At 36.5% G+C, this 14,816-nt stretch overlaps 1 protein-coding gene across 4 annotated transcripts in view; it reads right to left on the bottom strand.

Annotated features, from left to right (window-relative positions):
• The window catches only part of CEP350 (centrosomal protein 350), a 157,322-nt gene that overhangs the window by 107,253 nt on the left and 35,253 nt on the right, over positions 1–14,816 (bottom strand). For all 4 annotated transcript variants that reach the window (XM_086693113.1, XM_086693116.1, XM_086693114.1 and 1 more), the window contains exons 7-11: positions 10,538–10,651; positions 6,767–6,880; positions 3,094–3,240; positions 948–1,606; positions 49–170 (exon numbers count right to left, since the gene is read on the bottom strand). In XM_086693113.1, the coding sequence (XP_086549239.1) occupies positions 49–170; positions 948–1,606; positions 3,094–3,240; positions 6,767–6,880; positions 10,538–10,651 (1,156 nt within the window). The remainder of the gene's footprint in view (positions 1–48; positions 171–947; positions 1,607–3,093; positions 3,241–6,766; positions 6,881–10,537; positions 10,652–14,816) is intronic.

Here is a 14,816-nt window from a genome sequence, read left to right as displayed (position 1 = left end):
AAATTTCATGGAAAGAATCTTAATCGTACTTCATTCTCCCCTTTTTACCTTGCAAGAGGCTGTGGAGGTTCTGACAGAGACATGTCACTACTGGAAGATGCACTTAGGGGACGTTCCTGGACTTTGTTTTCTTTGTCAGATTCTCCAGAAGGTTGATACCCTGGTCTGGTCTAGGAGAAAAGGACAGCAAATTCATCTGACCCCCATCCCAAAGATATATTCAGGGAATACATAAGACTAATATTAATTCACTTCAATTTACAAAGATTCATGAAATGTGAGGGCTTTTTTCTCCTAAAATAAAACCAATCCAAATTCAGTTTGTCTTAAAAAGCAGCCATTACAATTAACAGCAAAATTGCATCTGAAATCCAAGAAGGGCACCTAATATTAACTGTGTAATTTGAAGGAAATAATACCCTTCCTAAACCTCAGTTTTTTTGTCTAGAAATAGTAATAGTACTTACCTTCTCAGAGTTGTGAGGATTTAGTGAAGCTTTACCCTATAAAGCCTTTAACACAGTCTGTGGTAGGTACATGGCACGTACTGAATGTTATTCTTAAAACAAGAGCAATACTCGTAAAATCATCACATACAATAGGATATTCTCTAGGTTCCGCACAGATCACAAAACTAGGCTTTTATGAACATCATCTAACTTTATGCTCAGTAACACAGTGAAAACTAGGCAAGGATGGAACTAACAACAATGACGAGCTGAACAGAGATCAGGAACACTCACTCTAGGAAATGCTAAACTGAGCACTTCTTTCTAATCATATTTATCAAATCACTCTTCACACACAATAAGTTTCATGAAAAGATCATCATTATTAAATACCGTCTGGGCGTCTGTCTGAATATTCGAAATGATGGCAACAAAGTGGTGAATAAGGTTTTTCCAATCATGACTTACTTCCCTTTGTATTTCTGACACTACTATTACCTGCGTTTCCTGTGTGACATGTTGGTGAGGCGGCTCTTCAAGCAAGGTCTTTTCTAGTAGCAATTTGGAGTAAGTTTCCTGCAGTCGCCTGGTTACTGATGGCTCAGAAGGAGGCACATTTTTGACTTTAGTAAAGGCTTCTTTCTGTTTCCGATAGAGCTCCTGTAATCGTTTGTTCTTTTGCTCGGTGGCCTCCTTTTGAGCCTTCTTCTCTTCATTTTGCTTCCTCTTCCTTTCCTCCTGCTGTCTAACAATGTACTGCCGTACCTCATCTGTGTCATAGTGGCGCTTTTTGGAAATAACAGGGGGATCTTCATTAGCTGTTATTTTGTCAGGTTTTCTTTTTACTGGGCTGTGACTCCTAGGAGCTTGTACTGGTGCTGATGACTTCGGATTCTGTAACTCTCCTATTTCTTGCCTGGCAGCCTGAACTGTAGAATCCAGCTGTAGGTCATCAAGAATTCCACGAATTTCAAGAGGTAAAAAGTCCTTATTTAAGGCAGTATTGTCCTCCTGTTTATTATCTGGAAGAGATGGAGCTAATTTCTTTGTATTAGTCTCAGACCGAGCTCTACTTCTCGAACGTTCTGAGTTTCGTGGAAGATGTCTATGCGAAACATCCAATCTAGGATCAGATTCTGCTCTTCCAATATGACCCCCTGCAAAATATGAACTGTTAGCAATGTATGAAAATCCTAAATTCATTCCTAAGATTTATTGCAGTAAGGACAAAATTAGGGAATGTTCCTTTATTCTAAACTCAAATTCAAGTATCCGATAAAGTTGTTTAAAGACTATAATAGAAGGAAAGAAAAACACCTTTTTTAGAGGAGAATAATTTCAATCTTTTAAAAAACTAGACTTCCAGTGTGCCTGGGTGGCACAGTCAGTTAAGTGTCCAACTTGTGATTTCAGCTCAGGTCATGACCTCATGGTTCGTGAATTCAAGCCCCAAGTCGGGCTTTGCACTGACAGTGTGGAGCCTGCTTGAGATTCTCTCTCTCTCCCTCTCTCCGCCTCTCCCCTGCTTACTCTCTCTCTCTCAAAAATAAATAAATAAACTTAAAAAAAAAAGACAACAACTATACTTCCTTGGCATTTAAGCAACGCATTTTTAATATTTCTAAAATAAAGACAAATCTATTGTTGATGTGAATATTTAAGTATTAATAGAGAATTATTATTTCTCTCCCATGTACATATTTAATATTACTATCTCTCTCCATCCCCAAACCATCAAATCAGGAGTTCAAAACCCAACAATGTTTAGCTGCCACAACTCTCCAATGAATAACAGAAAAAAAATTAAATAGATAGAAAAACAATCATTTTAAAATCTAAATGCTTATTGACATGGCTTGATTTTAAACCAAGAATGCATATGAGTTTATTTATAAGCTAGTGAAAGTAAAGAGGAGTAAATACAAAGTATATATTGATTTCTATATCCCAAATTATAGTTGTGATTGCATTTCTTACTGAATCCATTCCAGAAGCTCAAATTAATTAAAGCAAATTTTGTTCCTGAAAAGGAAAGCTGGCCTGTAGTTAACTTATATTTCATTTCCCAAAATTAGTGTTCATGAAACAAGTAACTAGTTATCTCAAAGAGCATTTAAGATACTTCACAAAGAGAAAAGTAATGGCCTTGAGGGTCAAACCAAAGAGTTTTAGATTCTAGATCAAATTTTGCCACCCACTGAATATATACCCTGAGAAAAAAAATCACTTCTCTCTCAGGGCCTGTTTCCTAATCTGTCAAATAAAAAAAGCCAATATTATGAATGTCTGCCTACGTTTGTGTAGAGAAAGACAAATCGGACTTAGTCTCTTAAGGTCCCTAAAAGTCTAATAAAACCTAATTAAATGATGCTTTTCTATGCAGCTGGCAGCTAAATGTAATTAACATAACAAATAGAATCCTTAATAAAAGTCATCATAACATCTATATATGGAATTATCCACAGACAAGCCCAATAGAACAGTTCTTCTTTTTTGAGCTACATTCACAATTATAAACCAAATTCCGAAAGCATTCTCAAGAGTACTTTCACCTTCTCTACGTACTTATACAAGCAATCTTTAATTGCTTTTCTCAACAATTTTAATTACTGAAACAATTTAATTTAATAATTTAATTACTCACCAGATTTAGTAGTTCTTTCTCTTCCACTTCTGTCACTTGATGCTGTTCTTCGCTCTTTTTGCTCCAATCTGGGTGCAGGCCCCAGAATCTTCTTTACTAATTTTTGTCCATCTCGCCAAGAAGATGTACTTATCAGACGACTGCTACCTAAAAAAATATATACATACACATACCAGGTTGAATTTAAAACTTCAAGTATATCTACTCAACCATACAGGTTTTGTAATTAATCTTATGCTGATCTTATGCCAAAGTCAGAGGGTTTACAACCTAATTTTTAACCCAATGTCCCCAAAATTAATTAGCAGTTTGTTTAAATCTTGATTTATTCACACATCTCAAATAAGTATAAAATGCTATGGACATGGGGCACCTGGGTGGCTCTCCATCAGTTGAGTATCCGACTTCGGCTCAGGTCATGAGCTCATAGTTTGTGAGTTCGAGCCCCACGTCAGGCTCTGTGCTGACAGCTCAGAGCCTGGAGCCTGCTTCAGATTCTGTGTCTCCCTCTCTCTCTGCAACTCCCCTGCTCACACGCTGTCTCTCTCTCAAAAATAAATAAAGATTAAAAAAAAATTGAAAAAAAAATGCTTTGGACGTTAAGTACCAAACATTAATGATTCTTGAATCCTCAAGAAGCAGAGCACTGAATTCAACAGTTTGGGCACACAACAAAAAACATATCTTAAGTATAGTAAGTGTTTGGTTTACCAACGGTACCTGGCACATAGTAAAGTGTATGTCTGCTGAATAAACAAATGATTTCAGCTAAGCGTAGGAAAAAAATCCCAAGAAACATGTCACAGTTACCAGTGATTACTGTTAAGGGAATGGTATTATAAGGAATTTCACATTATATTTTATAGATACATAGCAGAACTGTACATTACTTTTCTATGCATAAAACAATGACACTCAAAAAGCAAACATCGCCAACAGTATAAACTGCCCTCATTATAAAAGTTTGTGAAAGTATGGTCCAATAAACACAGCTGTTGATTAAGAGAAAAACTCTTCATTTACTACTTTCAGACTGTAAAAAAATTAAAATTAGATCATCATACACCAACACAGGTGGAGTACTGTGTGGCTATTGCAAATTATAATTTCCATAAGAAATAAGAAAAAAGTTCTGGTGGTACAATGCTAAGAGAAAAAGACAAAATGTTATGTATGCAATGATTACATCACCTACTATTATGATTTTTAAACTACTGGAAGGAAATAAACAAAACACTAGTACTTTAAGTGAGGGTAGTGGTTTTCTGTTTTCTTCATTTTTCAAGCTTTCTGTAATGCTATTTTATTGCATTTGTAATAAAGGACATCCAATTTAGAGTTCTTTTAAAAAGGCTTCAATTTAAAAGTTTCAATTAAACCGCAGTTTTAATAAAACATCTAGTATTAAGAAACATGAATTATGAATCCGTGTTTACTTTTTAAGTGCTTTTGCACCTTGTTATTAACCTTAAGCGATCTAAAATATTTAAAAGGCTTTAAGTCTACTGTTCAATCTATTTATAAGAAACTATGTTCTTAGGCAAAATGAAAGAACAGGCTTCTCTTGGAGTTCAGCTTCTCTTGATTTCTGAATCAAAAGCAAGCAACCATGAATATACTGGGTAGTTATTTATAAATGTTGGCTTCTGAATATGCTGTGTGGTTATTTCTAAATTCTGGCTTTCTAGAATAGTCTCACTGCAGTCGCTGGTGGTAAAAGGGGACTTTCAGTTATTGATGAACTATTAACACAGCTTTAGCACATTTAATGATTCTCTGTCAGTCACTGCACAGTGCATACATGGGAATTAGTCTACCACAAAACTGGAAAAACACAATCCAAGATCAGTGTTTACAAGTTACAATGGTCCCAGTGCTTCATTTCAAACTATGCCCCTGGCAAGAGTATTACATAATACCACATAAAAATAACACTTTGACATATTTTTTAATGTAAAAATTAGCTTAGTTTGTGTTCAGATAATTCACGTTCTTATAAAATTTTGATTTGTATATAGTCAGGGTCATTCTGACATCTAGAGGTTAACAATGGGTGTCACAAAATCTGTTACTTCACATTCCATAGATTAGTCTATGATCAGAAAAACAAGTGTCTGGTTAAAAACCAGTGCCTCTGGGGCACCTGGGTGGCTCAGTCGGTTGAGCGTCCAACTCTTGATTTCAACTCAAGTCATGATCTCATGGTTCGTGACATCGAGCCCCTTGGGATTCTATCTCCCTCTCTCTCTGCTCCTCCTCCATTCGTTCTCTCTCTCTCTCTCTTAAAATAAATAAACTTAAAATACATATATTAAAAAAAAAAACACCAGTGCCTCATCACTCCTGCTCCATGTTCCTATAATTCCCTATCATACATTAGTCACATTCTATTATAACTGTGTATCTACTATCTACTGTTTTCCTGACCAGATTATAAATTCCAAGAGGGTAGGGGCCATGTGTATCCTGCTTACCACTGTATTGCCTAAGCTTAGTATAGCACAGGGCATCACACGTATAAAGTGCTCAAAAATATCTGCATAATGAATGAATGAATGATTGATTCTGAATGTCTCCAAACTGAAAGTGACAAATTCTCAACTTCCTCCACTCTCTCAGGCCAAATTACTCACTAACATAAATATGACAGCTAAATAACCATTTTCAATATACCAGAAATAATAATTATTATTAATGGAATCATACCTAACATTTGAGTGCTTACCATGTGCCAAATACTACATACTGAATGCTTTTAGGTATTAATTATTTTAGTTTTCACAACAACCCTGTGAGAAAAATACTACTGCTTTCCCATTTTACATACGGGGAAACCAAGGGACACTAAAATTAACTTACTCACCAAAAGAACAAAGCTAGACATAACAGAACAGAACAGGTTATAAATGCAGGCAACCTAGACTAGGCCTGAAGTGTTAATAACTACAAAACTAGGGAATTCTCTTTTTCTCAGTCCTGATCTATTTAGAGTCTGGCCTGACCAGTATTGGCATGGACTGTTATATTTTTCTCATGCAACATTTATTCTCTTTTGAGAGTAAGTGAAGGGATGTAGTGACAGTCATAGGCAATCCCTTTATATATAAAAGTTTACTACATAAAAATCATTACCTGTAATCTGGTTAATTTCTATTAAAAATAATGATTAAACAATTGGGCTGGGGAGATATGTTTACTATTATGGTGAACATAAGGTTTCATGAGTACATACATATGTGAAAACTCATCAAACTAACATTCTAAATATGTACAGCTTATTCTATATCAACTATACCTCAATAAAACATGTATACAAAATAATGATATATAAAATGTACTGAATTTTTCTATGTGCCAAACAATGAAAACATCTGGTTAACAAGTATTTATTTCCAGCACACTTGGGTGGCTCAGTCAGTTAGGCATCCAACTCTTGATTTTGGCTCAGGTAATGATCTCACAGTTCGTGAGTTCGAGCCCCATGTCAGGCTCCTGCTGACAGTGGAGCCTGCTTGGGATTCTCTCCCTCTCTTTCTGTCCCTCCCCCATGCATGCGCTCTTTCTCTCTTTCTCAAAATAAATAAACTTAAAAAAAAAAAAACCACTTATTTCCATATAGAATGCCACTTCAGTGTTATGTAATGGGGATGGGCATGATATTGAGAAAACCAACCTGTTTTGCCTTCTGGACTTGATAACTGTGTTACCTTTTGGACTTTTCGCACTGGCTTGACCACTTTTTTCTCTTTACTTTTTTCAGCAGGTTTCTCTTTCATAGAGATATCATCTGAAAAGCAGAAACACTTATAGCAAACATTATAATGATTCCTACCCACCCATTCGTCCTCTTCCCAGTAAGAAAAATCAGCATAAAGCATGATTCAGGTAGGGGGGAAAAAATCTTCACTGAGGCTACTTCTGTGACCCATAAGCTACCAATGCCAACTCCTCTTATGGAAAGGTCTAAAGATTACCACTAACTACCCCTACAGTTTGAGTTCTAAGTTTTCATTTTTTGTTTTTCATTTTTGCTTTGTTTTGTTGTTGTGTTGTTTTGCTGTTGTTGTTTTCCAGAAAACCCTCGAAAAATTTTCCTCATTTTCACAATTTCACAAACTGGAAGAAGTTACAAAAGTAATGCTTTCCAAGCCAGGGTTGGATCATTTATAGAATCTCACAGGTGAGTACTTTCACAGATTCTTATTTCATTTAAAAATTCCTACATATCTGAGATATTCATGAACTTCCAGAATAAAACTTCATAAAATAATATTCCCAAATATTAACCCTTTTATGGTTATGCTCGTGAAATATGTCAAGCCATTTCACATATAAATTACTACTCACTAATTTTTTTAAATTCCAATCTGGGGAAATAGACTAGCTACACATATAAACTTGAAAATCAACCTCAATTACAGATCTGAAGAAATGTAAACTTTAAAACACATATAGAGCTCTGCACTCTGAACAGAGTGGAAGTGTGAGTCAAAGGTCCTAAAGTAGGAACATACCTGAGAAACAGCAAGCAGGCCAGTGTCCGTGAAATGAACACAGAGTAGAGAGAACCACGGTCAGAGACATAACTGAGGGCCAGATTGTGTGGGGCTTTACGAGTCACTGAAAGAGCTTCAGGTTTTACTTAAGAATGAGATCGAGAGGTTTTTGGAAGTTTTAGGGCAAAGGAGTGATATGATCTAAACTAAATCTTAACAAGCTTACTCTAGCAGTTGTGATGATAACAGGCTTACTAGAAGGGCAGAAGCAGGAAGACCAATGAGAGGGCTATTGCAATAATCCACACAAGAGACTGATGGTGGCTTGGACCTAGGTAGTAGTGAAATGTAAACTTTAAAATACATATAGAGCTCTGCTCTTTCTCTGGAGAAAGGTGGTGAGGTGGAGAAAGTGGTTATATTTTAGATATATTTTGAACAACATGAAACATAAGGTCTGAGAGAAATAGAGGAGTCAAGGATGACTCAAGATCTGGGGCCTGAAGTAGAAAGATAGAATTAACAGAAATAGAGGGACTACCAAAGGAGTAGGTTTAAGGGGGTATCATGACCCCATTTAGTTAGCTCCATTTTGGATTTATTAAGTTTGAGAAATCCATTATATATCCAAAGGGAGAGGTAGAGTTAGCAGTTGGATACAAGTCTGAGTGCAGAGGAAAAGTCTGGGCCAGAGACATAAATTTGGGAATCAACGGCAACAGAAAATATTTGAAGTCCTGAGACTAGACGAGCCTGCCTAGAGTGTACATAAATAAACAGTAGTAGTAGCAGTAGTAGTAAGGGAAGAAAAAGAAAAAAGAGAGAGAGAGGAAGAGAAGAGAAAAGAAAGGGAAAAAAAAGGATAGACAGACCCAAGTACTGAGCCCTGGGCATGACTATGTTCAGATATCAGGGAGTTAATTAGGTAAAAAAAAAAAAATCTGAAAAAGAGTAGCTAGACTCAGGAGGAAAACCAAACACTTAAGGAACCCTAGATGTCAAGTGAAGCGTTTCAAGAAAGAAGTAATCTATCATGTCTAATGTCGCAGGGAGATCAAGATGACAACTGAGAATCAAACACTGGATTTAGCAATGTGGGAGTCACTGATGACCTTGACATCAGCAGTCCACAGAGAAGGCGGAGCAAAACCCAAATAGAAAAGGGTTCAAGAGTGAAAGGGAGGAGAAAAACCGGAGACAATGAGTATAAGGCAACTTTCTGAAGTTGTGCCACAAATAGGAGAGAAACAAGGCAATAACCGAAGAGAGCAGGGCCAAAAGCAGCAATTCTTTCATGACGGCTGAGATAACAGCACGTTAGCAGACAGTCTGTTGATGGGCATGACCTTGAGGAGAGGGAAAATTTGATGATGCCAAAGAAAGGAAATAAGGACAAAGTGAGGTCTTTAAACTTTTACAAGAGTAAATGGAACCTAAAACACAAGTAGATGGGTCAGTCCTAGCTAGAAGCTAATGGACAGAGTTCAACCACCATGAAAGAGAAGGCAGTCTTACTAGACAGACTTTTTTTTTTAATGTTTAGTTTTAAGAGAGATAGCATGAGCAGAGGGAGAGGCAGAAAGAGAGGAGGACAGAGGATCCAAAGTGGGCTCTGTGCTCACAGCAGCAAGCCCCACATGGGGCTTGAACTTACAAACGCTGAGATCACGACCTGAGCCAAAGCTGGACGCTCAAACAACTGATCCACCCAGGTACCCCAACAGACAGACCCTTTTTTTTTTTTAAGTTTATTTATTTATTTTGAGAGGGACAGAGAAAGCACGAGCAGGGTAGGGGCAGAAAGAGAGGGAGAATTCTAAGCAGGCTCCGTGTGGTCAGCACAGAGCCTGACATGGGGCTCAAAGTCATAAAACCACAAGATCATGACTTGAGCTGAAATCAAGAGTTGGATAACAACCAACTGAGCTACCCAGGCACCCCCCAGGCAGACTTCTTAAAGAATTCATTGACATACATCATTCTACTGGTCTGTAAAGATACTGACCTATAGAGGTATATTATTATTATCCCTCTTTTACAGATGAGAAAAACACAGGTAGTATATACATAAGTAATAAGAGGCAGAGCAAGAATTTGAACCCTTGTAAGCTAATTCCAAAATCTTTACTCTTAACGATTACATTATACTCCTTTTCCATCTCAGGAAAAAAAGAAAAAAAACCTGAATACACTGTCCCAATAATAATACTAGGAAAACTGGACTGGACACTTAATACCACAAAATATATTAGCAAAATCTCTGTGGGGGCTTAGTAGAAAAATCTCAGGCTGTAGAGTCAGACAGAGTTGGCTTTGAATTTTGGCTTCCATTCTCAACTACTCTATCTATAGATACAAACTTGGGGGAAATTACTCAGTAAGCCTCCATTTCCACAACTGTAAAACAAAAGTACAGAAGACTACGAATGCATCACCTTACCCCAAATTGCACTAAGCATTCCATAACATTACAGTATCACCTTCCCATTTCCCTCTTCAACCTTCCGTAAATTCCTCCTATTTCCAATTCTCTAAATGTATTCCGTTCCTATAACGTTGATTTTTCTTTCTGCATTTTGCCCTCATGGTAGTATCATCTTATCTGCTGCCTACCAAATTACTGACCATCTCAAAGATCTCAGTCTAGTAGAAGTAAACTTCAACTAGACTCTGCTATGTTTCCTTCAAATCAGACAGGCCTGACTCAGAGAGTCTCTGAGGTTAAAAATAACCTAGTTTCTGTCTCATCAGCCATGTATGCTAATTTTAATCCTGGAGCAGAGCCTAGACGCTAAGAGAGCCTTATGACTGAAACCACAACTACTTTGGTATACCATGCAGTTAAAAAAGGGAAATACCTTTATTTTGGTGACAATTTTAGGTTTAAATATGATGTCAGATAGCATACATGATAAAACATGCAAAATCTAAGAACGCTCCACTCTCACCTGCAAAGTGAAGTGCTAAGTCTCGATACAGTTCTCGACTCATGTTTTGAAATTCAGCCTCCTGCCACACTTTCCCATCAGGTGTTCGAATCTTGGTCTCTGAAGGATTGAAGCCTAATATATACCAACAATACAAAACAGTCTTATCAAAGTTGCTTTATAAATTGAGATATAATTAACATAACCATAAAATTCACTGTTTTAAAGAACACAGTTCAATGGTTTTCAGTATACTCACAAAGTTATGGACCTATCAACACTAATTTCCTGTACCCATTAGCAGCCACTCCTCCATCATGCTATTCCCTGGGAACTACTAACCTCCCTTCCACCTTCATGGATTTGCTCATCCTGGAAGTGTCATATAAATAGAATCCTACAATATGTGTGTGACCTTTTGTGTTTGGCGTCTTTCAATTAACATAATGTTTTCAGTCACCATGTAACATGTATCAAAGCTTTCTTCTTTTTTATTGTTGAATGACATTCCATTGCATGAATATATCAACATTTATTTATATATTTATCAGTTGATAGGTACCTGAACAGTTTCTACTTTGGGGCTAGTATTAACAATGTTGCCATGAACATTCATGGACAAGTTTTTGTGTGGACATATGTTTTCAGTTTCCTTGGGTATCATACCTAGGAGTTTGAATTGCTGGGTCATATGGTAACTCCATGTTTAACTTCTGAGGACTGCCAAACCATTTTCTAAAGGAGCTCTACCATTTTACATTCTCACCAGCAATGCATGAGGGTTCCGATTTCTCCACAGCCTCACCAGCACTTGTTACTGTGTTTTGTTTGTTTCTGTCTTTTTTATTACAGCCATCCTAGTGGTTGTGAATGGTATCTCACTGTGGTTTTGATTTGTGTTTCCCTAAAAACAAATGCTGGTGAGCAGCTTTATACGCTTTTAAAAGAAGGATGCATAATTAGCTACCACATAATGTGCTGACAAATACTGTTGGGAAAAAGTAAGCTTCAGTGAGATGAAGCAATATCCATTTCTTCAAAAGGACTAGAAATGGAGAAGCACTCAATTCAATGATAAAAGAATGTCAATTGTAAATTACGGATTTCAGAGAAAGAACTACTCTTCTCAGGAGTAAGAGAGAGACAACACTACTTCTTCCTCTGAAGACAGGCATTAATTGCTACCATCTGGCTGATTTTGCCTATGGCTGAACAAACCGACAAGCTGCTATCTACACAAGCAAAATGCACCCAAGGTGTAGAAAACAGGTCTTTAAAACATACTTGTTCAATCTTGCAGCAAACATTACACATGTGCTATTTCCTAGGGATTAACAGTCTGATTTCCTACTTCGAATTTATCTTGGAAGGCTATTTTAAAAAATCATAAAAATGATGAATATGGACGATAACTGGAGTAGTATAAAGATTTCTATTTTCAGATGGTCTCAACTTATCAAAGAATTGGCACCCCATAAATGTTTGTAAAATTAAATCAATATAAAGAACAGACTGGAGTCAAAAACTGATAAAAGCACTCTAGAAGTGTTAAATAAGATGCACTGGTAAACTAATTGCATGTCTAATAGAAATGAATCTATTCAGCTTTTAGCACAAGAACAGAAGTTTAATTTCACCTGACATTTGTGGCAAGGGGCATGCAATTATGCCTATGCAACAAAAAATTTGTAAACGTAGTCTCCAGGCTATTGCAAGCTACAGTTTGTAATAAGAAAGTGTGACAATCCCATGCAAATCTCTCGCTCTCTCAACTTTTCACCACCATCATCCCCACCCCATCTCTCTGCATTCAACTCCATCATTTTTTCTCCTCTCCTCTTCAGGAAACATTTATCTCCATGGGAGCCTTTCATTATATCTGCATTTTTATTTATAAGTTAAGTTTAAGAAGCTTTGAATATCTACACCAGTTCCCTTTTCTGTCCCCCAATTTTACAGTAGTCCCCCCTTATCCGCTGTTAAACCTTCTGCAGTTTCCATTACACACTGTCAACCATGGCCCAGGATCAGATGATCAGAAGGCCAATAGTAGCCTCATGCTACGTCACAGTGCCTATGTCATTCATTTCATCTCATCACACAGGGATTTTATCATCTCACAGCATCACAAGAAGAAGGGTGAGTGAGGACAGTACAATAAGATTTTGAGAGGGGTGTCTGGGTGGCTCAGTTAGTTAAGCATCCGACTCTAGATTCTGTCTCAGGTCATGATCTAACAGTTCGTGAGTTCGAGCCATGCATCGGGCTCTGCATTGCCAGTATGGAGCCTGCTTGGGATTCTCCCTCTCCCTCTCTCTGCCCCTCCCTAGCTTACAGTAAGTAAATTAACTTAAAAAAAAATTTTTTTTTTAAACTTAAAGGAAAACTTAAAAAAAATTTAAAGATTTTGAGAGACCACATTCGCTTAACTTTTATTACAGTGTACTGTTATAATTGTTCTAGTTATTTTCGTTAATGTTACTGTATCTGATTTATAAATTAAACTTTATCATAGGTATGTATGTATGTATGTATAGGGAAAAAATAATATTTATAGGGTTTGGCACTATACAGTTTGAGACATCCACTGGGAGGCTTGGAACGTATCGCCTGAGGATGGGGGGACTACCGTATTTCTATTCTTTGTTCCCTTTTTTCATTACTAGTTGAATTTATTGACTAGAATAAAAAAGCTACTGTGCACTTATGCTCAAGACAGTGTACTAGGCTCTGAAATAAAATAAGGATGATCAATATAAGGTCTTAAACTTCATGGGCATTTACACCAGGGAGAAAAATGTATGCAAACAACTAAGTATAAGACAAAAATCACATAAACACTGTTTGTGTTCACTACTTTTAAATTGAAATTTTAAAGCAGAATCATAGAACACTTTTCGTGTCTTTAAATTAAAAAAAAACAAACAAACCAGGGGCACCTGGGTGGCTCAGTCATTTAAGTGTCCGACTCTTGATTTCAGCTCAGGTCATAACCTCACAGTTTTTGAGTTTGAGCCCCGCCATCAGGCTCTGCACTGACAGTGTGGAGCCTGCTTGGGATACTGTCTCTCCTCTAGATCTCTGCCCCTCCTCCACTCACTCTGTGTATCTCTCTCAAAATAAGTATATAAACGTTAAATAAATGAATGAATGAATGAATGAATGAATAAATAAATAAATAACATAAAAAACATAAATGGAAAACCAAGGTTTAGAATGGGTTTAGTATACTAACAACTGCATAAAAAGAGAAAGAAAATAATTAAACACACACATACTATTTGTGTACGCAAAAATTATCTGGAAGAATATACGAACTGTTAACACAAGTAATAACCTTTGAAAGGGGACCAGGGAGCTGCAGAACAAGAGATTTTCCTGGTACATCCTTTTCACCTTTTGAATTGTGAACCAAGTGAATTTATTACGTATTTGAACAAATGAAAGTAAAATGTCACTTTAGAATATAGTATATTACGATCCTGTTCATTTACATTGGCAAAAAGTTGACAAGAATAGTTTTTCAGTGTTGGGAAAAATAAATCCATTGCTCAGGACGTTGGAAACCATATTGTTATAATTTCACAAATGTATGCTATAGTTCATAAATTAGCCCCCAAAAGTTCTATTTATAAATTTTTTTTAAGTAGGCTTCACTCCCAGCAGGGAGCCCAACGTGGGGCTCAAACCCACAACCCCAAGACAAGATTCAAGCCTAGATCAAGAGTCAGATGCTTAACTGACTGAGCCACCCAGGTGTCCCTATAAAACATTTTAATATGAAAACTAACAGGTTAAAAAATTATTAAATAAAAGGTAAGTGCAAAATCCAATCACCAACTCAGAGGAAGTTAAGATTTTAAGATTTTCACTCAGGTTCGTTCGGGTTGCGTTTGTTTTGTTCCGTCCTATTTTTAATTTTTAGATTTTTGTAAATTATTAAATAAAATATGGATTTAGGTTGATCATCTTAGCTTTGCCTTACTGGAATAACTTTTGGAATTTCAGAACTTTGATTTCTAGAATAAACACACCTTAAATGTACAATCTTTATTTAATGGATCTGACATTAATATAGCAAAAGTTTTGGATAATCACTATCTCACAACCAATAAGAACATTTGCTATTTGCTCTGTCAACGGTGTGGACAATTACTACATTGTACACAAATGACTAGAAGGATATGAAATAATTTAATTAATAATACAGTAGACGAATCCTGAATAACAAAACAAGTTTTCAGTATTCTAAAGGGAACTGCTCACAAGTTTATCACAAATTAACAAGGATAAAATGCAA

Source organism: Puma concolor, chromosome E4 (assembly GCF_028749965.1).
Source record: "Puma concolor isolate L17-30 chromosome E4, mPumCon1.1.hap2, whole genome shotgun sequence".
In the NCBI taxonomy this organism is placed as follows: Eukaryota; Metazoa; Chordata; class Mammalia; order Carnivora; family Felidae; genus Puma; species Puma concolor.
This window is presented reverse-complemented; position numbering and strand designations above follow the sequence as displayed.